The sequence below is a fragment of the Ursus americanus genome, chromosome 12 (genome assembly GCF_024610735.1).
Source record: "Ursus americanus isolate L20-20 chromosome 12, mUrsAme1.1.p, whole genome shotgun sequence".
NCBI lineage: Eukaryota > Metazoa > Chordata > Mammalia > Carnivora > Ursidae > Ursus > Ursus americanus.
The window spans coordinates 30981108-31005059 of record NC_142138.1 but is presented as its reverse complement, the minus strand read 5'-3'; the positions used below and the strand labels follow the sequence as shown (position 1 = coordinate 31005059).

The 23952-nt window shown below is 40.8% G+C and overlaps 1 protein-coding gene across 1 annotated transcript in view; it reads right to left on the bottom strand.

The window, feature by feature from the left end:
• Positions 1-4285: 4285 nt before the first annotated feature.
• ST6GALNAC5 (ST6 N-acetylgalactosaminide alpha-2,6-sialyltransferase 5) overlaps positions 4286-23952 on the bottom strand; it is a 167371-nt gene continuing 147704 nt past the window's right edge. The window contains exon 4 of the mRNA XM_087866015.1: positions 4286-13665. Coding sequence (XP_087722141.1) covers positions 13434-13665 — 232 coding nt within the window. The 3' untranslated portion in view covers positions 4286-13433. The remainder of the gene's footprint in view (positions 13666-23952) is intronic.

The window sequence follows — 23952 nt, the reverse complement described above, 5'->3', positions numbered from 1 at the left end:
CACACACACACACACACACACACACACACACACACACACTTGGCAATAGTGATGCTTAATCTATGGTGAAAGACGTCTGGTTTTAAGGATACAGGTTTATTATTACTAAAATAAGCCAAACAAGATTTTTTTCTCTCACATTAGAACAACTTACAATTAAATGGAGAACAAGGAATAATCTTTCAGAAATTGAAGCACTGATAGTTATTTTGATGCTTTTCTTAAAAAATAATTCTCAGTAGAAGAAAAGTTTTTAGCATTCCGAGAAACCCATGAAACTTTGCTTTATTCCTATGACTTCCATGCTTAACAAGCTTCAGTGATACATGGCTAACATCACCAAGTCCACATCTTCATCTTGGAATTCAAGGTTGGCAACAATAATAAAACCAAACAGACACTGAGGTAGCTATTTTAATGGCAGAAAAATACAGACTTTAAGGAAAAGGCTATGGTAGGGATTAACAGTGGTTAATACCAAATGATAAAAAGCAATTCAACCAGGAAGACAAAATAACTACAAACTTGTCTGCATCTCACCGCAGCTAACGCAAAGTGTTTGTAGACTACTGGAAGAAAACTCAGTGTCATCCTGGAGGACTGCAAAACACTTCTCTATTATTATTTGAGCAGACTAAAACTAGTAACAATATAAAAAATTTGAACAACCCAATTGGCAAGCTTGATTTAATGGACAAATATAGAAATCTGGACCACCAAAAATTTAAAAATACACATTCTTCTCAAGTACTCATGGAACACTTACACAACTTGGCAAATGTAGTATATAAAACAAATATTGAATATTGCAAAGAATTAGCATAATGACCACATTCTCTAACTATAACCAGTTAACTTAGATATCACCACAACAAAAATCAGTCAAGTCTTATATATTTGGAAATTTTTTAAAATTAGTGTTTTATTTTATCCATTTTATTTTACTTTACTGTTTTATTTTGTTTTATTTTATTTTGTTTTGAAGGCAAAGATGTGTCCACCTTAAACTTTTTAAAATTGAAGTATAATTGACATACAATATTGTATTAGCTTCAGGTGTACAACATCGTGATTCAATATTTATATACATTACAATACGATCACCCTAAGTCTAGTTACCATCTATCACCATACAAAAAAAGTTTTTACAGTATTATTGACTATAGTCCCTATGCTGTATATCCCCATGTCTTATGTATACCTGGAAGATTGTACCTCTTAATCCCCTTCTCCTATTTCATCCATCCCTCACACCTCTCCCCTCTGGCAACTATCAGTTTGTTTTCTGTATCTGAATCTGTTTTGTTTGGTCATTTGTTTTGCTTTTTAGATTCCACATATAAGTGAAATCATATGGCATTTGTTTTCTCTGACTTATTTCACTTATCATAATAACCTCTAGATCCATCCATGTTGTCACAAATGGCCAGATTTCATTATTTTTTATGGCTGAGTAATATTCCTTTGTATATATATATATATATATATATATATATATATATATATATATATATATATATATATACCACATCTTCTTTATCCATGGACACTAAACTTCCTTCCACATCTTGGCCTTTGTAAATAATGCAATGCATATGTATTTCTCAGTTCATGTTTTTGTTTTCTTCTGATAAGTAACCAGAAGTGGAATTGCTGGGTCATATGATAGTTCTGTTTTTAATTTTTAAAGGAATCTCCTTATTGCTTTCCATAATGGCTGCACCTATTTACATTCCCGCCAACAGTGCATTGCAGTTCCCTTTTCTCCACATCCTCATCAACATTTGTTACTTCTTGTCTTTTTAATAATAGCCATTCTGACAGGTGTGAGGTGATGTCTCATTGTGGTTTTGATTTGCATTTCCCTGATGATGAGTGATGTTAAGCACCTTTTCTCATGTCTGTTGGCCATCTGTATGTCTTCTTTGGAAAAATGTCTATTCAGCTCTTCTGCCCATTTTTTCAGATTGTATGTTCTTTTGGTGCTGAGTTGTGAGAGTTCTTTGTATATTTTGGTGTTGACCCCTTATTGGATAGATCATTTGCAAATACTTTGTCCCATTCAGTAGGTTACATTTTCATTTTATTGATGGTTTCCTTTGCTCTGCAAAACCTTTTTAATTTGATGTAGTCTCATTTGTTTTTTCTTGCTTTTGTTGTTATTGCTGGGACCAGTGTGAAAGAGCTTACTGCCTGCTTGGGGCGCCTGGGTAGCGCAGTCGTTAAAGTGTCTGCCTTCGGCTCAGGGCGTGATCCCGGTGTACCGGGATCGAGTCCCACATCGGGCTCCTCTGCTATGAGCCTGCTTCTTCCTCTCCCACTCCCCCTGCTGTGTTCCCTCTCTCGCTGGCTGTCTCTCTGTCACATAAATAAATAAAATCTTTAAAAAAAAAAAAAAGAAAAAAAAAAAAAGAAAAAGCTTACTGCCTATGTTTTCTTCTAGAAGTTTTATGGTTTTAGTTTTGACATTTGAGCCTTCAATCCATTTTAAGTCTACTTTTTGTATAGAGTGTAAGAAAGTGGTTCAGTTCATTCTTTTGCGTGTAGTTGTCCAGTTTTACCAGCACCACTTATTGAAGAGACTTTTTTCCATTGAATATTCTTGCCTCCCTTGTCATAGATTAATTTTATGTGTGGATTTCTTTTTGGGCTCTATTCTGTTCTATTTTTCTATGGGTCTGTTTTTGTGCCAGTGCCATACTGTTTTGATTAATATAGTTTTGTAGTACAGTTTGAAATCTGGGAATGTGAGACTTCCATTCTTTCCATTTTTCCTCTTTCTCAAGATTGCTTTGGCTATTCAGACTCTCTTGTGGTTCCATACAAATTTTAGGATTATTTGTTCTAGTTCTGTGAAAAATGCCATTGGTGTTTGATAGGGATTGAACTGAATATGTGGATTGCTTTGGGTGGTATGGACATTTTAGCAATATTAATTCTTCCAATCCATGATCATGGTATGTCTTTCCATTTATTTGTGTTGTCTTTAATTTCTTTCATTAACGTTTTATAGTTTTCAGAGTACAGGTCTTTTACTTCCTTGGTTAAATTTATTCCTAGGTATTTTATTCTTTCTGACGCAATTGCAAATGGGATTGTTTTCTCAATTTAAAAAATCTGAAGAAATAGGAAGAATGGATGGTTTTTTTCTTATAGTACAATTCCTAATCTAGGAATAATACAGAATAAATGATGAAAAAAGAAAAAAAATTCCAGCATTTGTCAAGTACCACAGTAACAATTATTGCCTTAAGAATCATCTGTGGATGCTAAAATTTGTGCTTATGTTGAGAAACAGGAAATTCCCATATTTAAAAATATCTTCCTGCAAGATTCCTAATAATTATAAAAGGGGAAATAGTAACTTTATAGTGGAGAAACCTGAGACATCACTTGCCTGAGTCAGGGTTTCCCCAGAGGGAAAAAAAAACAATAGGATCTCTCTCTCTCTCTCTCTCTTTCTCTCTGTATCTATGTACAGATTTAGCTCGTATGATTGTGGAGGCTAGCAAATCTGAAATCTTGGGCAAACTGGCAGGCTACAAATTCAGATAGGAATTGATGTTATAGTCATGAATCTGAAATCTGCAGGACAGGTTAGCAAGTGGGAAACTCAGGTAGGGTTTCTATATTGCAGTCTTGGGAGAGACTTGCTTCTTTTTTCAGGAAATCTCAGACTTTGCTCTTATGGCCTTCAAATGATTGGATGAGTGCACCCCCACACACACACTATGGAGGGCAATCTGCTTTACTCAAAGTTTACTTTGATTGTCAGTGTTATCAAATCTAAAAAAATATCTTCACAGCCGTAGCTAGACTGGTGTTTTCCCAAACAACTAGGCATCACAGCCTAGCCAAGTTGACACATGAAATTAACCATGACACTACCTTAATATAATGATCAAATTCAGCATCACTGTTAATGAGATATATTGACATCTTGTACCTCCTGATACTATGCACTTAAGTACATCACTTTAATGGTATTATATGACCTTCATTTAAACTTGACAATTGCTGAGTTCATTTAGCTATAATGCTGAATATAAGATCAATAAACAAAAATCAATTGTATTTTTGTATATACTAACACAAACAGGTAGAAAATTAAATTAAAAAAAAAAACTGTTTATAATAGCACCAAACCTATCAAACACCTAGGAACAGATGTAAGAAAAGATCTCTATGTGGAAAACTTCAAATTGTGTTCATGAATTGAAATACTTGATATTGTTAAAATGTCAGTTCTCCCCAAACTGATCCAAGAATCAATGCAATCACAATAGAAATCCCAGTAGGTTTTATTAAATATGGAAAATGATACTCTGATTCTAAAATTCTATGTGTATGTGGAAATACAAAATACCAAAAATAGTTAAAGCAATATTGAAGGTGGATAAGCTGGATACTTACTACTTCTAGATATTGAGACTTATGAAGTTATAATAATTAAGATAATGTGATAATGGTGCAAAAGATAAAAATGATACAGAATTTTAAGTTAAGAGACAATCCCACATATACATGGTAGCCTATTTATTGCCAAAACAACACTAATTCAGTGGAGAAAGGGTGGTATTTACAATAAATGGTGCTATTATATCACTGGATCTCCTTAAAGGGGGGGGAACCAAACCGTGACCCCTACCTCACATCATATCCCAAAATTAATTTGGGATGGATCACAAATCCAAATACAAAAGGAAAAAATATAAAGCTTTTCTTAGAAGAAAATGTAAGAGATGCAATGGGCCAGGTAAGAATTCTTAATAGGACACATATTATACATGAAATCCAGATAAATTAGAATTAAAATTATTAAAATTAAGAACTTTCAGTCATTAAAATATACCATAAGACAGTGAAAAAGCAAGCCATTCACTGCAATATATGTAACAAAGGAGTTGAAACTATATTATATAAAGAATTCCTGTAAAGAAGAAAAAGCATGACAACCCAACTAAAAGACTGGTCAAAAGTTTAGACTAGGCATGTCACAAAACGGGATATGCAAATAGTCAACAAGCATATGAAAAGATGCTCAACTTCATCCTTCATCAAGGAGATGTGAATCTAAAGCCATAGTGATGCAGCCAGCAAAAGGGATACATTTATAAGGACTGCTAATACCAAGCACTGGTAAATATGTGGAGTAAATGGAGCACTCAGTTATTGCTGATGGGAGTGTAAAATGGTGCAACTAATTTGGAAAACTGGCAATATCTACTAAGGCCTAGCACAGGCATACCCGTGACTCAACAATTCCACTCCTTGCCATATTCCCAATAGAAAAAAGCTCTCTGTCCATCGAAATGCACATACAATAGTGTTCATAACAACTGTATTCATGGTAGCCCTACACTGGAAATAACCCAAAGACCACCAATATTAGAATTGCCAATTCCGTTGCAGAGTGATACTATATAGTCACGAAAAAGAACCACTGCTATATGCATCAACACAGATGAATTTTTCCCCCCAAAGATTTTATTTATTTGAGAGAGAGAGAGAGAACATGAGCAGGGGGGAAAGGCAAAGGGAGGGGGAGAAGCAGACTCCCCACTGAGCAGGGAGCCCGACTTGGGACTCGATCCCAGGACCATGGGATCATGACCCGAGCGGAAGACAGACACCTGACTGACTGAGCCACCCACGCACCTGACAGTGATGAATCTTACAAACATAATTTTGACTGAAAGAAGCCAGAACCAAAAAAAGTACATAACATAATTCTATTTATATGAAATTTAAAAATAGGCAAAATGAATCTACACTGGTGGGAGTAAGAAAGTTCTCACCCTTGACAGGGAGACTGCAAGAGAATGTGAACGAACCTTCTGGGGTGCTGGAAATGTACTATGTTGTCATCCTAATAGTGGTGACATGGGTGTACAGATATATAAAATGTCATCAATCTATATACATAAAGTTTGTGTACATTATTGGATAAAAATACCTTGGCAAAAATTAGTCATTAAAAAAAAAAGAATCTGTAAGACATTCTTCAATATTCAATAAGGTGAGGGGGAAATTGCCCTACAGGATACCAAGACTTATTATAAAACTATAATAATTAAGACTGCGTGGTATTAATACAAAGATAGACAATTAATACAAAGATAGACATCTAACAATTTGGTTAGAATGAAACAATATAGAGGACAGAAATAAATCCTCACGTATATGGAAATCTGATTGCTGATCATTGGAGAAGAATTAATTCTCAGTAAATGGTGTTAGGACAGTTTGTATTTATATAAATCAAAAGTGATTTCTACCTCACTTAATGCAAAAATATAAATCTTTACTGCCATATGAGAGACAAAAACTTTGAAATTTTTAAGAGTAAAATATAAGGAAATAATTATTGATCAGGAGCAGTGGAAGATTTACTAAAGAGGGTGTAAGAAGCTCTAATCATATAAGATAGAAAACATGACTACATTGAAATTAAAAACTTCTGTTCGTTGAAAATCACTATAGAGAAAAAGGAAAGACAAGCCACAAACTGGAAGAAGACATTTGCAAACATACAGTCAACAGTAAGTACGATCTAGAATATATTGAGAATTCTTTAAGAGAAAAAAAGGAAAAGTGAACTAACCCAGCAGGAAAGTAGACAAAAATGGGTAGGCATTTTACAGACCGGATAATACTAACTGAAGAGAAAACACACTAAACCTGATAAGAAATCAGGGAAATGCAAGTCAAGATCGCAATGCGATACAATTTACATGTACCAGAAGGGCAGCATTTTACAGTCTGAAAATACCAAGTCAAGTGTTAGCAAAGATGTGGACAACTAGGAGCTGGACAATTAGGAGCATAAAGTGGAGTATAAACTAGATGTGGACAATTAGGAGTATAAAGTGTCCAACCACTTTGGAAAACAGTCTGGCAATATCGTGCACGTGGGTACAATTTTACTCTATAGCTCAGCAATTTTATTCCTAGGTATACTCCCTGTGTAAAACTTCTGCACACATGTACCAAAAGAATTTCCCAGGATTGATCATAAAAACATTGTACATATTAGCAACAAACTGAAAACCCTAATGTTCCCTGAAAGAATGGATAAAAATAAGTTATGTTAGAGTCACACACTGGCATTACACAATCATGAAAATAAACTAGTTACATGCAAAGAAAATGGATACGTCTTGCGAAGAAAAAGCAAGTTTTGGAAGACTACATACAATGTTGAAGTCTTATAATGTTTATTACTATGTAAAACTAAATATATTGTTTATTGATACATCTGTATTTAATAAAACTAATATTTAGAAAGTAAGAGAATGATAAATTGAAAATCCAAGACAATAGAAAGAACACTCAAGTGGCCTTCAAGGATAGTGGTGATAGTCTATGTTTGTTTCAGAATTTACATATTTGTCACTCATTTAATATGTATCAAATATTACATACATTGTGAATATGATGTAATAGAGTATTTCAATATTCTAATAGAAATTGCTATGTATAGGTTAAATTTCTGCCAGGAAGTACCTGGTGACTGAAAGCAGAGACCCCAGCAACAGACCCTGTGGCTTCTAACCAACTCCCAGTGACTAGCTGCATGACCTTGGGAAAGTTACTCACATGCCCTGTGCCTCGGTTTTCACAAATGTAAAAGGGGAATGAAAAAGTAACCAATTTATTAGGGCTATTGTGAGGATTAATTGCAGTTATACATGTAAACCTCTTAGAGGATGCCTGGGACATGGCAAGCCATGTGTCAACTCTCATCTTCATTTCCCTGGGGGCCAGATGCACTTCTCTTACTCTGTTTACTTATCTGCACAATGGGATAAGATTACCTTGAATAATATATATAAAGCGCATGACATTGTGCAGACCACCCAGTAGGTATTTAGTGATAAAATTTAATTTTAAAAGATTTTGATTCAATCTCATGGAAAACAAAACCTATGTTCTGTTTTAAAATTAAAGAACTAGTCTCATGGTAGAAAAGTAAAGATGCTAACACTTGAGATGATTTCTGTACATAGCAAAGACATTCTTTTAAGTGTAGTTAGATGTGGCATTTACCAGATTTCTCCCAATATCCCAGCTGGGATTCTGTTTGAAATCCTATTATAATGTCTTTCCTAATATTTTATGAAATAACATTTTGTGATTACAATAAAGATTTTGAAAATGTGCGAAGATCTATAATCCTGTCCATTCAGGAAGAAGCATTCTCTCAGTTTCATATAGTGTCCTAGCCCTTTTTCTATGCTTTTCAAAATGAAACTGAGATCACACAAATAAATATGTAGAAAAGCAGGCAAGGAAAGAAAAGGATTCCCGAGTGTCCACATGTTCAAGAAGGCAATGATTATGGTTCCTTGTGGAGGCCCCTATTGGCCGCTGACTCACCTTTACTGACTTGGTTCCATCTTGCCCTGCCTTGTAACCAGGAGATAACTGGACACCAGATGCTGGCCAGGTGGGGACTCAAGACGGTGACCGGAATCCTCCACCTGAGGGCAACTTCTCCCAAGAGTTCTCCTTTCCCTTCATGTTCTGGTAGGGCTGAAAGCATTTGGGATCTGCTTCATGGAAACAAAAGTGTTCTGGGGTTTTTTTTGTTTGTTTCATTTTGATTTTAAGATAAATGTATACATAATTGTTTAGACCCTCAGAAATCATCAGCTGGAATTCCCGGAAGTTTCGGGAAGCTGTCAAGTTGAAGGCAGGCGAGAACTCCTCTCTTTTTAGCCTCCCTTTTGTAGTTGGACCAGAGCAGTCAGAGCCCGGGCTGCTTCTGCATATGTTACAGCATTTGTCCATATTAAATTTACTTTGCGCTAAGAGCAGATTGCTAACAGCGAGAACACAAAGCTTGCTGAACTTCACTTTGTCTGTGTGTTCGGTACGGCCAACATTAACAAACCTAATGAATTCAGCTACATTATCCTATCCAAATCTAGGTCAGTTCTGTTGATTAAAAACGTTGTTGGTTTGAGGACTGACCCCGTAAAAACCCACTTAAAATTTAACTACTTCATCCCCTATTCTGTCTCCTGCACTTCTCAAATGGAAGAATATATATGGTTACCAATCCAATGGGCCACCATTAAGAGGTCATCATCAACAACAGACATTTATTGAGCGCCTATTGTGTGCAAGGCACTGTACTAGGCATGGGGCTACAAAGACAAAGGAGAAACTGTCCCTGCTCTCAAAGAGCTTACAATCTAGTTAGGCTAATAGGACACATACGTAAAGAGACAAGAACAATCCAAGGTGGCATATAATACTAGGGCACTGAGTAAAAACAAACAGGATCGCAGCCTTTTTTTGCTTTTCTATGGTGGCTCAGTATCCTGAGTAGGAGGGGATGAGTGAGCTGGAATGGAGGGCTTACTCCTCTTCATTTTTAAGCCGACAGACACTCTCTCACCTCTCTCCACTCCGGAGTGTCTTCTGGCATGTGCTAGAACCTAGGCAGTGGATTCACTTCTCCCCGCACCGTCTTAGTATTATAGTTCTCTTTGGGTGGCCCTTCTGTAGGGTGACCCACTGGCCCAGTTTGCCTGGGACTCATCCTAGTTTTAGCACGGAAAATCTGTCTTGAAGCTCCCCCCACCCCTCCCCGAGCCTGGGGAGCAGCAGGACGGTGCTTCTGAAGTACCTAGTCCTGGAGTCAGATGTAGTCCTCCCTCCTACTGTGCTCATTGCCTGGCACAGCCCACGGCAAACCTGTTCCCCAGGTAGGTCTCTAGTTAAAAAACCTACAAGGAAGACCTTTACAGCCTCCAAAGACTGCTGATTTAAGAGCTCAGTGTAGACAAAAGAAGACAATCAGGAGAGAATGATGGCAGAAGGATGGGATTGAGGTTCCAGAGAGAAGCAGTGAGGATGGAAGGAAGGGTTGGCTCAGGTATGAAACATGTAGGAGGGTTACCTTCACCTCCTAACACTGCAGAGAGAAGAGGAATCTCAGAGTAAGTCCGAATTAACAGCCTGAATCATCACCCCAGTGGAGTTCAGGGTATATTTCTGAAATGAGGTCACTCCTACTAAGGGCAAGTATTGGGGTGGGTATTAAATCAGTATGGATATGTTCACAAAAGACAGTATGAATCTGGACAAAATTCCAGTTTATTCCTTTCACTTTTACTTAGCATTCATTTAAATTCTAACTTTTGAGGTGAGTTTTTATTTTAAAATAAGGTTATATCCTTCAATTTTAATGTAATTAAAACAGATCGGTAATGGAGACTATTTCAGGAAACAAAGGTAATCTGTCCTGAGAGGTGCTGTTTGGAATCTGACGCACATACCTGGCAGTAATGTCAGGATTCTGAGAGATCACACACAAATTTCTCTTTCAGGTACAGCATTTTATGTTTTGCTTTAATTTATTTTTTTGAAGAAAAGCTCTCACTCTGAAATCTTAGGACCTTGGAAGGTCCTGAATCACTCTGGTTTTATGTCTAGCCCTTAGGAGCATATCCCAGGGTTAGTGAAGCACAGGGACTTAGTTACCAAACACCCATTAACCATAATGGAAATCACACAGCAAAGTCCCCACGCAGCACAGTGAATATTTACCTCCTAATGTTCTTTTAATGTACGCTTTCTTGGGTGAATATTTACTGTAGAATATTAAATGTAAGATTCCTCTTTTTATGGGCCATTTGAAGTGATTGATTTTGTTTGTGAATTCCTGTATCTTTGCCCATAATGGCTATCTATTGTAATGGCCTCTGCCAAATGTTCTTGCGTTGAAATAACAGACGCCATGGATCGGCCAGCTGTGGCTTTGTATTACTGGGGTCTTAAAAGCTAGGAGGTAGCTGATGACACAGCTGGGAAAGAAGAAAAAGGTGTATAACATAACGAGTATGACTAAGGCTCCCAACACAATTGGATATTGAAATCACTGAGGTCTGTAAACATGGTTCTGTCGTTATCTTTTATATCAGAGTTGATGTTTAATGGTGTTGAATGGTGTTGAGACCGAGAGTCAGGAAATGATAGTAGCAAGATAAGAATTCAATTGCCCACAACCAGCTCCGTCGGCACAATCTATCAGAATTCCAGGCATTTTCTTGAAATGGTATAATAAAAACCGCTGCCCAAGTGATCAGTCTTATACCTATTTATACCATATTTTTAAAAATATAAATTCCCATACTCCCATATCTTAGCTACATTTAGATTTAAACTATTTCCCAATGAAGCCAGGGATTTCAGATTTGGTTGCTTTACACTCTTTTGAGTATTTGGGAGGGGGGAAGACGTTACAAAAAAGATGGAGTTATCATATGATCTTTTTAAAAAAACAAAAAAAAAACCAAAAAACAAATCCTAAAACCTAGAGATAACCCAGGCATTTGAGATATTATTAGATTAGGTAATACAGCTACATTTTTGCATGTCCAAAGTATGCTTTTCCATAAAAATAAAACTTGTTAAAGGAGCTACTTACATCTGAAAAACATAATGTCTTCAAGTGATGGTAAAGTGCCCTATAAATCAATCACATGAAATTCATGTTCTTTTTCATATGTTCACAAAGCATTGTGTGTCCAGAGTCCATGCTGCAGAAGAGATTGTGCTGGAATAAAATTCTACAGTCTCTTTAAAAACTATGAGGAAGTTTAAAGAACACATACATTTCAATTGTACTGGCTTTTAGCAGCTCAAGCCACACCACAATAATCCCAACTTTGTTTCTGTCATATAAACATCCAGACTGCGTTTGCACCCCAACCACAGTACCCTACATAATTAGTAGTACTAATTAGTGCAAGGGAATGGAATCTTAGTACTAACTGAGGAAAGGGAAAGGAAGCGGCAATGTGAAAAACCTTCTTAAATCACAGGTCAGGTCATGTTCTGTAAAACAATGTCGGTCTCCATACGTAATACTTGCTGGTGCCTTTGAATTTGGCATTGGAAAAACACATGCCTTCTAAGTCATTTGGAGAAAAAACACTGGTATATTTTTAAAAAGACTATATTTGAAGAACATCACTGGCTTAATTGAAGGTCCTTCATACTGCTATCTTGGCTCTGAATAAAGTAAGTCCTTCATACTCCTCCAGACCAGGGAATGGCTGTGACTATAATGTAAGACTTGGCAATGAGTGAGTCTGAAAGTTCACAGGATAAATGAGTTGTACGATAGGGAATTTCCTTGTGTTCTCTTCTCACAGACTGAGAGAAGGGCTGTTCCTTGCTCCTGTAGCCAGGGAACACCACAGAGGTTCTCCCTCTCTTTCTTACCTTTTTTTTGGCCTCCCCCTGCCCCTCTTTGGGTGCAAGAAACACCAGAAAAGCAGGGGGTAGGCTGTAGCCAATGGAGACTGGTGAGGAAATTATGTTTTTAACCACAGAAGGAGATAGATAGTAGGGGAATAAAAAGACCCCCTAGAATCAGGCTTTTGCTACTGCAGAAACCCCAGCATTCCAAGTGCAAAGTCCTCAAATGGGTCAATGAGAGGCTTACAGAATTTTAGATTTGGAAGGAAACTTATACTGTCATCTGGCACAAGGACATCATTCTCAGATGAGGAAACTAGGGTTTATGCCAAGTAACCTACACCAACTATTACTACAGACAACTATCTTCAAGTTTCTTTTGTTAGTATCTTTCTGTTGTAATAACACAGTTTTTGGTTTCCAGTTTTGTCACATGGAGCATTTCTTTACGTTAGAAAATGTCATAGCTCTTCTTGAAGCCTAAGGGTTCAAAAAACGCAATGTGACATTTCCAAGACAACCACACGCTAACAATGAGCATCGTGAACCCAGTCACTCACCAGCCCCATTCTAGGTGTCTTCCAACTACCATTCAGGGTTAGAATTAAGAAGGATAAATTACCACGTAATCATAATCTATAAAAATACTGGCCTAGAGTACACTAAAAAACTCTTAATAAATAAATACTGGGCATTTGCTTTATGAAAGTCAGTGGAGATGTGCTCTTCAGAAATCATGTCCATACTTTCAGACTGTTTTTTACAAATCACACATACAGAGCCCAACAGATGACAAAGGTTATAGATCAGGTTAGGATACAACTTGGTAGAAAAACGTCTTTCAATGTGGCATTTCTACAAAGGAACACAACTAACATTGTTGAGTTGCTCGTGTTTTGGTTTTGAAGGCAATACTTAAAGAGATCCAGAATGTTCTTTAGCCACGGCAGCATCATTGACATGGGTGTTTAGCTCCTACGGTAACCCCTGTTGCAAGGGATGACACTCATGAGGACGTATTAATTCTGGAATTTTCTCCTTACAAACCAACTGCACTGCTTGGTCGTCATGCCTCCGAGGCATCTGTACATGTTGCTGATTGAGGAGTTTCCTGCTCCCGATTCTGTCCCTCTTTTGCGTCTGGTGGCTCCAGAAGTTCAGTGCCCTGGCGTCTAATACGGTAGGTACCTGGGATTTTGGTCTGGCACCCTCATTGCTCAGAACACAGGTTTATTCTCAGGAGGCTTTAGAGCAAGTGATTCTGGTTTCCAGTCTGGTTGAAAAAAGTGAATGTTGAATGTCCGTGCCCAGTTCTTAAAGACGCGTTTCTCTGTGATGAAGCGGTGATGACTGCCCTTCCGTCCTCGCTCGTGGGAGAGGTACATGGTACATTCATCAGGTCCAAACGGTTCATAATAGTGATAAGGTACTGAAGGGTGATTGGGATCCCTGTAGGAGGAAAATGAGATGATTGAGTAAAGGGGAAAAAAATTCCTTTGACTGATCAAGCTGAGGAGCACAACGCATATTTCCAAGTTAAATAAATTGCAACGAAGGGTTTTTCTGAAGTGCACATGATAAGCAAGTGGAAAGGTTTTGAGGTGGCGAAATAAATGCACTGAGCATCATTTTCCAACAGAGAGATTAAAAAGGTATATGGGACCTGCGGGTGTTTGGACTTTAGAAACTTACATATTACTAAGACCCGACTACCTGTAAGCAGGTACAAAGATATTTACAAAACAAAAACATCACACCTGCCTCCCCATCCCCACCCCTCCAAATCCTCCAGAGGCTTCTAATTATAACAAGAGCATGGCTTAATGGGTGTTACATGAGTCGGTTCTCTCCAGAGTCTTCCTCTAACCCAGCCTTGCCCGCTGTGCTCCAGCCATACTGACCTTTCTGGTCATCAAGCTTGACCTTCAGGCCTTGGCACGTGAAGGCAGTCCCTTGGTTATAACACACTCCTAACCAGTTCACTTCTCATCGTTGGATACTGACTTCAGTGTGTCCTCTTCAGAGAGGCTTTACCTGACACCTGTCCCTTTGCTCTCTCTCTCAGTCAGGTTTATTTTCCTCACAGCATTAATCCCTGTTGTTTACTTCTTTATTGTCTGTTCATGAGGGCAGGCCTTTGTCTTGTTCCTAGCAGGTGCTCAATAAATAGTTTTTGAATTTCTGTTGTTGAAAGAAATTTTATATGGAGTTAGCAGCTAAACAGCAAACCTCTAAAGACAATTTCTCCTCCAACACGGAAAGCTGATGATCCTGGTTTGATCCCACGGAACGAAGATAGCAAACACGACGCCACCGTTTTCTTCTTGTTGCCCTAGGTAGACGACGTACTCAAATCCAGAGTGTCTAATTCCAGAAATTCCAGGTCCTCAAATCCTTGCATTATAGCCTGATAGCCGCAGCGTTTTTTCTGTTTCTCTCTCCCTACTTCAAGTGAGAAACACTGGCTCATTTCCTCAAGCTAGTGTGCAAAGGATTAACATGTTGAGGCAGTTGGGTGCCCTGTTGTAGGGTTACTAAAATATCTAACCCCCAAAGAGTCCTGGTCTCAGACTGGTTTCCATTCTGGTCCAGTCCACTCCACTCTTCAGTCTGGAAGTCTAGATGATTAGTCGAGGTATCCCAGCAGCTAAACCCTCCTGTTCCGAGCTACACTCCCCAACTGGTTTGGATGTAGAGCTTAGTTAGTGCTGCTCTTAAAAGGCACATCACCTTTCCATGCCCGGTGCCCTGGGGTCCCCACTCCGGTCACTCGGGCTCTACTCCAAGTACAGTAACATTGTCTCCCAGGGATGTTCATCTGGCTGGATACCTATTTGTTTTCTTCAGAGGAGATCAATACACAAATAGCTTCTAGACTAGCAGCTTTACTGAGGTCAGGGATCGAAGTCTTTTATCAAGAGGGGTGTCAAGTTTGTGGCTCTGACAACAATAAACCTTTTGAGCTGCCTCTCCTCTGAGGTTAAAGTTCTTCCAGGAAGAGAGATTTATTTTTGTCATGCAGCATTTAAACGTTTCTCATCCTGGGTTGGATGCTATGTGGAATTAATACTTTGTATCTCTATCATGCTTGTCTCGGAAGTATCTCTGTGTTCTGCAGTGTAACAACAGATCCAATCCTATCTAGTTATTAAAGATTTCACTTCTTTACCTACTCCAGAAATTGGAATCCCGTTAAAATTTTAATAGAGGGTATTTTCAATACAGAAAATGCATTCTAGGAAGAATTCAAGTTGGAACTGACCACCATGAAGAAAAGAATAAATAAGAAAAGATAGAAATTTGTGAGAAAAATGTCCCCGGATTCATATGGCATAATTTGGGGAACCATGCCAAATTCACTGCGGCATGGTATACCTGGGGGTTAAGCTTTTATTCCAATATAAATCAGGTTTTAAATCTGATTTATCTACACTTTGAACTTATTACTGGCATCAATCTGATTAAAGAAACAATTAAGCTTCTAAAAATATCATGAGATTGAATTGGCACCTAGGAATACAGAGAAATTGGAAACCAGCTAAAGGATGCTGTAAGATCAATTTCCTTATTCAGGAAGACCATCTCTTGGAATGAAAACTTATCTGGCTCCCTATTGATCCTCTAAAGGGAGAATTAAATTTACACATTTAATTGTTATGATTTCAAAAGGGTCCAAATAACTGGGGTTGTTTCCACACTTTAAAACTCTGCCCAAATGGCCAAGGAGGGCTTTGTGGGCCTTGAGAAAGCAGAGCCCACCCACCAGCAGGAACAGACTGCCATCCTCTGTAATCCACTGCTCTGTTCAGGAGGCCCTTCCCAGTGTAAGGTCATAACTCCTTAGGTCTTTTCTCAAACCTGACTTTCTAAAGGCTGCCGTAGCTTTTTCTTCCTTCACCTGACCCAACAGCAATAAATATCAGCAGAGTTTCCACATCAGGAGGCTACCGTTGTAGAGGAGGTTTCTGGCACCGAAGTTTCTGTTCCGGGGCCAGGAGAAGCTGAGGCAGTGGAGGTGTGGGGGCGGGGGCGGGGCAGAGATCATCGCAGAGCCAGGAGCCCAGGGGGCTGCAGCCTGTCATCAGCACCCCAAGGGCCACCTCAGGAATAAATCCTGCAAAATGATGTGCCGAAGGATTTTTGTTTCCTTACAGAGGAAGCAGAGTGGGGTGGGGGAGGAGGGAAAGAACAAACATTCAGTGCACACAGGGAGCTTTAAAGAAACAGCATTGCCTGTGTTCCACCTCCACAGATTCGGGTTTAATTGATTTGGAGAGGGTCCCAGGCATGGCTATTTTAAAAAGTGCCTTCGGTTTGCGTATCAAAATAAATAATGGTAGTATTGGATTATAAAACCCATAAAATAAAAGAAATATCCATGAGTCCATGATGATTTCAATAAATAACTGAATCTATAAATAAATGAGGAAGAAGAAATGGCATTTCCTTACAGAAGAATTCCAATTAATAAATCCAGAGAGAATGAGGGACTAGAGGAATTACTATTAAAACAGCCTTGTAACTGTTGCCGGCAAGGTGTGCTGATGAATGAAACATTAGGGGGAAAAAAGATGAAGAGAAATAGGTTATTTGAATGAAGTATCTCCCCCAAGATATTTATTAATGACAAAGGAAAAAATAATAACTTCTCGGTGAGTAACCCAGCAGATACCACCTTAGCGAAGCGATCAAGGTTAACATTGCCAGTAATAAGACATTTGACATCATGTGTCTGTCGACGTGGGATGCTGGGAAGGGCTTACTGCTTCTGTAGTACCCTCCCCAGGAATTCATAGCTTCAGTCCGATCATGAGAAAACATCACACAAATCCACATACAAATGGCTAACAGACACATGAAAAAATGCTCAACATCACTAGCCATCAGGGAAATACAAATCAAAACCACAGTGAGATACCACCTTACACCAGTTAGGCAAAAATTAACAAAACAGGAAACAACAAATGTTGGCGAGGATGTGGAGAAAGGGGAACCCTCTTACACTGTTAGTGGGAATGCAAGCTGGTGCAGCCACTCTGGAAAAACAGTATGGAGTTTCCTCATAGAGCTACCCTACGACCTAGCAATTGCATAACTAGGTATTTACCCCAAAGATACAGATGTAGTGAAAAGAAGAGGCACGCGCACCCCAATGTTCATAGCAGCAATGTCCACAATAGCCATATTGCGGAAGAAGCCGAGATGCCCTTCAACAGACAAATGGATAAAGAAGATGTGGCCCATATACACAATAGAATATTACACAGCCACCAGAAAGGATGAATACCCACCATTTGCATCGACATGGATGGAACTGGAGGGGATTATGCTAAGTGAAATAAGGCAGAGAAAGACAATTATCATATGGTTTCACTTACATGTGGAACATAAGGAATTGCATGGAGGACATTAAGAGAAGGAAGGGAAAAATGAAGGGGGGGAAATCAGAGAGGGAGATGAACCACGAGAGACTATGGACTCTGGGAAACAAACTGAGGGTCTTAGAGGGGAGGGGGGTGGGGGGATGGGCTAGCCCAGTGAAGGGTAAAGAGGGCACGTATTGCATGGAGCACTGGGTGTTATACGCAAACAATGAATCATGGAACACTACATCAAAAACTAACGATGTACTGTATGGTGACTAACATAACATAATAAAAAAAAAATCAAAGTGAGGGACCTCCCCAGTATCGACCAGATTTCTTTAACGCTGTGAAACATAAGGAGAGGCTGAAGAACGGTTACTGACAGGAGGAGACGGAAAGCTGGGGTAAGTTAACACAAAGAGATCCTGGAGTAGGTCCTGGAGGAGATCAGGGACATCAGCAGGAAAACTGGTGAAATCTGAATACAGTCTGTCGTTTGGGTAAGAGTTTCGTATTGGTGTTAATTTCTTAGTTTTGACCATGGGATCATAATCATGCAGAATGCTAACATCAGGGGAAGCTGGGTGAAGGGCGTACAGGAATCCTCTGTGCTATTTTTGCAACTTTTTTGGGGTAAGTTTAAAACTTTCAAAACAGAAAATTACAAACACATGTTAATGTTGAAAAGCGCCTTAGGAGATTCTAATATACAGCCAGGTCAGAGGCGGGTGATTTCGTTCAGTACCTGCTCAGCTCTCGCGCTTCACTCCCGTTAGCTCTATCACGTCCTGGTCAGGGGAGTGAGGGAGCATAAGGTCAGTCTCCCTGCTCCGTCTGACCAGTGAGCAGCCGGCAGGCGGGTGGAGTCCAGCGCCTGGCTGTAAGCACGCAGCCTCACTCGTGGACCGTCCCGGCTGCTGGACTTCATTTACCCTTCCAGCCCCAAATGGAGCCCTCAGCACGACATGACTGAATCCTCACAAGGCCCCCATGACAGAGGTACCGTGCTTACCCCTATTTTACAGATGACAAAACTCATGCATAGAAAAATGGAAGAAGTTTCAGGGCTCAGATTTGGACCAAAGCGGTACTCCTAAGAGTGAAGCTCTGTATCTTGGAAAAACTTCTGCTCTACCAGGTGGGTTTCTGCACCAGTGGCCCCTGCTGGAACCTGGTTTGGAACCACTCTGTCCTTGCTGCGTTCTCCCGAGCACCTGCAGACAGAGGCGCCCCGTGCTCGGTGGACACTGTGCAGCCAGTCGGTGCAAGCAGCAGAGGGCTTGGGCTCATTGACAACTGTACTCACTAATATTAATGGTAACAGGAGTTTGTCATGTTCCATTTGTGAATCCCCTAAAGCTTAGCTGCACAACTGGGAGAAGCATAACATTACAAGCGTGGAAGAATCCTTCCAATTCTGGATATGATCTGGGTTGACCCTGATCCTTTAGTTGGGGCTGAACTATACGCAAGGCTACAGATGTCCCAGGAAAGGAATGGTGGCTTTGCCTCTCTCTAGAGCTCTCACTCTCTAAACACGCTTCTGTTCTTGGCATGGTACCCAGCATCTAGTAGGTAGTCAGGAAATGCTTGAGGAATAGAGCTGAATCAGCAGCCGTCAAGTGTCTACGGTGTTCTGAAATTGGGTTGCACTGGGGGCCTTTGGGGATACTCTGTAGTATTCAGAAGAAAATGTTCCTAGAGCAGTCCTTCCTACACCTCTGCTTCAGCCTGGTGGGACCTGCGGAGTCACCTTTACTCTGTCGCCTCGATTTCTATAGCTTCTTTTGGAAGTAAAACAGCTGTACACCTTGGAAGCCAGTAGACTCATGCTGGTGACTCTGGGACAGACAGCACCAAGGGCCTGCAGCTGTCCACCCTCTATGGGGCAAAGAGCTGGAGTCAGTCCTCTGAACCCCGCCACTCACCGTCCATGACGCAGGCAACCCCGGTGGTGTTACAAGATCTCTTGATCAATGGTACTGACAGGAGAGGAAGGTGATGAAAACACCCCAGGACCGCTAAGAGTGGGTCAGATTATGGCAAAGATGGAGGAAGGAAGTCATGGCCAAGAGAAGTGTCTGGGAAAAAATACAATAATATATTTGAAGTCTACTTCATAAAATGTGAAGCTCCTGGGTGCATTACCATTCCCTACCTGTCCTCTGTAAGCATCTGATTCTACACGGTGGACTGTCGCCAACTAGGAACTTTCCCTGTTATGCTGGCAGCTTCATTAATGTTCGCTAGCTAATAATTCTAGCAGAATCAACTCTCTGATATTCACGATACCTTTGAGATGTCCTTCACATTATGGATGGGATATTAATTTAGTTCCATGACAGTGATCACTCTGAGTCATTACTCTGCTAATTAATACTCAAGAAATGATGGGTGACAGAGAGTTGTAAACTTGGTAATGTGTTAAGTATGACCAGAAATAGGATTATTAGGTAGAATTTAAATGCTTGGCCCATTATTATCACAAATAATTTACAGTGGAAAATGAGATTAAAAATACTCACCATAACTTAGTTTGGAAGGCAATGATAACAGATTTTTTTCATTGCAATTTATAGTCCATCTAGAGAGAATGGATTTGGCTTCCTGTATGGACATGGCATGACTTAAGGGTCTACTGTCCACACAATAATATATTTTGAGGCTGTCTCTGGTGCAATGTGGCATTAATTTCCTCCGGCTTTCAGAATACTGATGAGCCTGGAGTCCAGTGATAGAGGCAGGATGGAGACTAATTGCCTGATGCCCGAGCCCGTCTGTGAAGACCCAGTGCTCGCTCGAGCTGACAAAGACAAAACAGGTGGCTGCCACTGTCTTCCTAGAACCCTTGAGATTTGAATCTGCTTGGGATAAATATAGAATCAGTTTCTTTCTTTTTTTTTTTTAATGAGAAAGTACTTACACTTTATTTTTTATTTTATTATTTTATTTTATTTTTATTATTATGTTATGTTAGTCACCATACAGTACATCATTAGTTTTTGATGTAGTGTTCCATGTTTCTTAAACACTACCAAGGAAAGGAGGGTTTTCCTTTATTCAATGGGTCAATCAATACTGACTACATACTATGTGCCAGACACAATAACAGGTACTAAAGACACAGATGTGGCCTGAGTACTGCCCCTCCTCTTGACTAGATTACAGGCAAATAAAGGATCTGCACAAATCCATCTGTGAGGTGGGGGAGGGGAGGGGTTGGCAGAGGGCCCAGTGGGGCACAGGTAGGGTCTGACTCAGATAGGAGATGAGGGAAAGCTTGTAGGAGGAGGGCCTGCTGCATGTGAGACCGTGGAGTGAGGTCCTGGAGACCACTAGCTCTGTCACTTCCCTGCTCTGTGACCCTGGGCGGCTGTTTCAGGTCTTTAAGCTTCACATGTGAAATGATGATGAGAATAATGTTTATCTCATGGGATTATCATAGAGCTTCGATGAAATGGTGCATGTATTCATACTAAGGGCAGGGCCAGTGTGTGGCATGTCCAGACAAATATTAGCCATTAATATTATTGTAAAGAATGAGCAGTGATCAGCTGGATTAGGAAGGAAGGGGATGGAAATTCCAAGCCGGGGGCAAAAGGCCAGATGTTACAGGGCGAGTTCCTTTATAAGTTTTCCCTATGGCAAAAAGAAGTCTGTGTGAGGGGAAGAGGAGACTAGAGCAGATGCAGAAGCCGGGTCTGGAGGGCTGTGTGCCAGGCGAGGAGGTGGGAACTCGGTCCTAAAAGCTTTGGGGAGCTCCTGAGGCGTTGAGCCGACAGACTCAGATGTGGTTTATCCAGCAGCTCTGTGGTGTCCGGAGAGGAAAGAGAAAGACCAGAGTTGGGGAAAGCAGGCAGGAGCTACCCCGGCACCAAACTACAGAGGACAGCGTTTCGTGCTAGTCAGGTGACTTTGACTCTGTTAGATTCGGCCAGGTTTTGAGGACCGCGTCCATCGCCTGCCCGCATGGCCATTTATATGTCCGCTGCTCCCATCTGTGGTTTTAAATATGAATGTGGGGCTGTTGTTCTTCCTGAGGAGTCCATGTGCTTAATAGTTTAGGGGCTGCTAGAAGTTTTCTTGCCAAAGAGTGACTCCTGGAAGTAACTCAGCCCTTTGGGTGGAGGGGCAGGGAGGCCAGACCTCCAGGAGAGCTGGATGGAAAGTGGGAGCTCTAGGCTTGCGGGGCGAACCTATCCACCCTTCCCTTGGGAACCGGTCACTCGCGGATTGCTTAGCTGTTTGCTCCCCCACGGTATATTTAGTCCCCTACTCCCTTGCCTCCTCTGTCCCCTCTGTCATCCCATGCATATAGCGGTTGACATTCCCTTTGGGTCACTGCCACCTTAGGCGGACAGAGATGACTGCAGAAGTAGCCCAGGGTTTGTTCTCTCTGTGCCTTGGTTTCCCCAGCAATAAGAAGGCAACGGTTAGATCGGAAAGGTGTGTGACGACTGACTCAGACTGGAGAGCAGCAGGACTGTAGCTTACACCAGAGGTCGTCCGAGTTCTTGCTTGCCGCGCAATCTTGTGGTGGAGGAGATCCCGCTGTAAAACAGATAGAAGTGGGTCTGCTCCTGATGGAGTGCGGATGGGAGGGCCCAATCTTCACTCTGTCTTGGCTCCTTGCCCCTGTTCCCCCTGGTAGGGTCAGAGCAACGCGAGGACCCCCCAAGTCTGGCAGAAAAGCAGAGGTGGATGTTTGAGTAAAGCTCCGGGTCGGATGTGACGGAGAGGCAGACAGGTTTTCTCCCACAGGCACCTTCTGAGCCTTCTGTCCCTTTTGACTGAACTGTGTCCAAGTGACACTCGGGAGACTGAAGGCAGAGACCCTGTCTTATTCACCTCTGATTACGTCCTCCGTACCCAGCACGAGTTCAGTTGAGTGAATGAAGTCTCTGTGGTTCATCTAGCAAATAACTCCTTTTGAGGGTACTAGTTGCGTCTTAAAGTCTGAAAAAGTTAATTTACCAAAAATCAGTAGTCGGCTCTCTTTTTGCCTGCTGAATTCTGGCCCCATGTGCCTAACTCTTCAGTCCAGTGAGAAACTGCGGGCATTAAGGAAGCAACAGAATGGACAGGTTCACTCGAGCCACCCCATGTGATGTCCTGTAGGAGCTGGAGGCCACGGGCAGCCGGGGAAGAAAAGTAGCATCCCGTTCATACAGGAGGCCACGCATGTCCTTCCCTTTCTAGCAACCAGGCTCTCCTCACCACCTGGCCGTGATTTGTTCGTGCTCGCTGGACATCTCCTTAAAATGTGCTAACGGGCATCCACACTTGCAGATGAGCGCGTCCCTTGACCTGATAAATCTGTACGTGCTTAATATACATCAGGGGTGTGCCAAGGCTTTCTCATCTGTTATCTTGTCAGATTATCATATAAACCCTTCAGGTAAGTGCTCTTGTCTTCACCATCTTACAGATACGGAAGCGAAAGCTTTAGAAATAGTAAGTAACTTGCCCAATATGACTAAGGTCAATAAAGTCAAATAAATTTCTCAAAGTCACATAGCTTCTGAGAAGCAGAAATGATTATTTTGTCACCCATGTGAACACCCTTTCATTATAGCACTAAGGGGAGAGTAGGGGACTTGCTATTTACGAAGCATCTGCTGTAGACGAGGATGATAAACATCTGTGGTCCTGTGTACCAGACCTCCGACAGTGAACCAAACACATGGAAATCGCGGGCCCTGGAGAGTTTATATTCTGGCAGACCCAACCAGCCTGAGCTCTGCCACCTCCCAGAACCTTCCCCACCATTTTCGGGTCTTGGTGATATCTTACCTCCTTAAGTCCTGGAGTTCAGGACACATGGACCCTGCTTGGCCCTTATAGTTCTCAACTTCTTCCAAAATAAAAACAAAAGGGGGAAGGGTAGACAAGTAGCGGGACTGGCTTACAAGTTGCTTTTTCATTCTCTGGTGGTAGATTCTGTTTTCGAGTGTCATTTGACTCCAAGAGGCTGTGCTGTGTTCATTACATTTTCATGTGGATAAGGCTTACTGTGAGTTTCTAGAAAGCAAGAGCTTGTCCTATTCTTTGAACCCCAGAAGTTCTTGGTACCTTTTGGGGCAACTCTCAAGTACTTAGGAAGACATTAATAACTATTTTATATGTCTTATAATATCATATTCATGTATTAGTAATATTCATAATACTAATAGTCTTTCCTGAGGACTGACTGTGTGTGGGACACTGTGTCAGACAGTCTACCATCCATGATCTCATTCAATCCTCACCATGACCGGCTTGCTTTTCTGACTGTTTTCTTATTATCATCTTGCAGATGAGGGAAGCAAGGCTCAAGGTCACCCGGTTTCTAACTGGGTGGTTCAGCTAACCTGTCCTGGAAACAAAGATT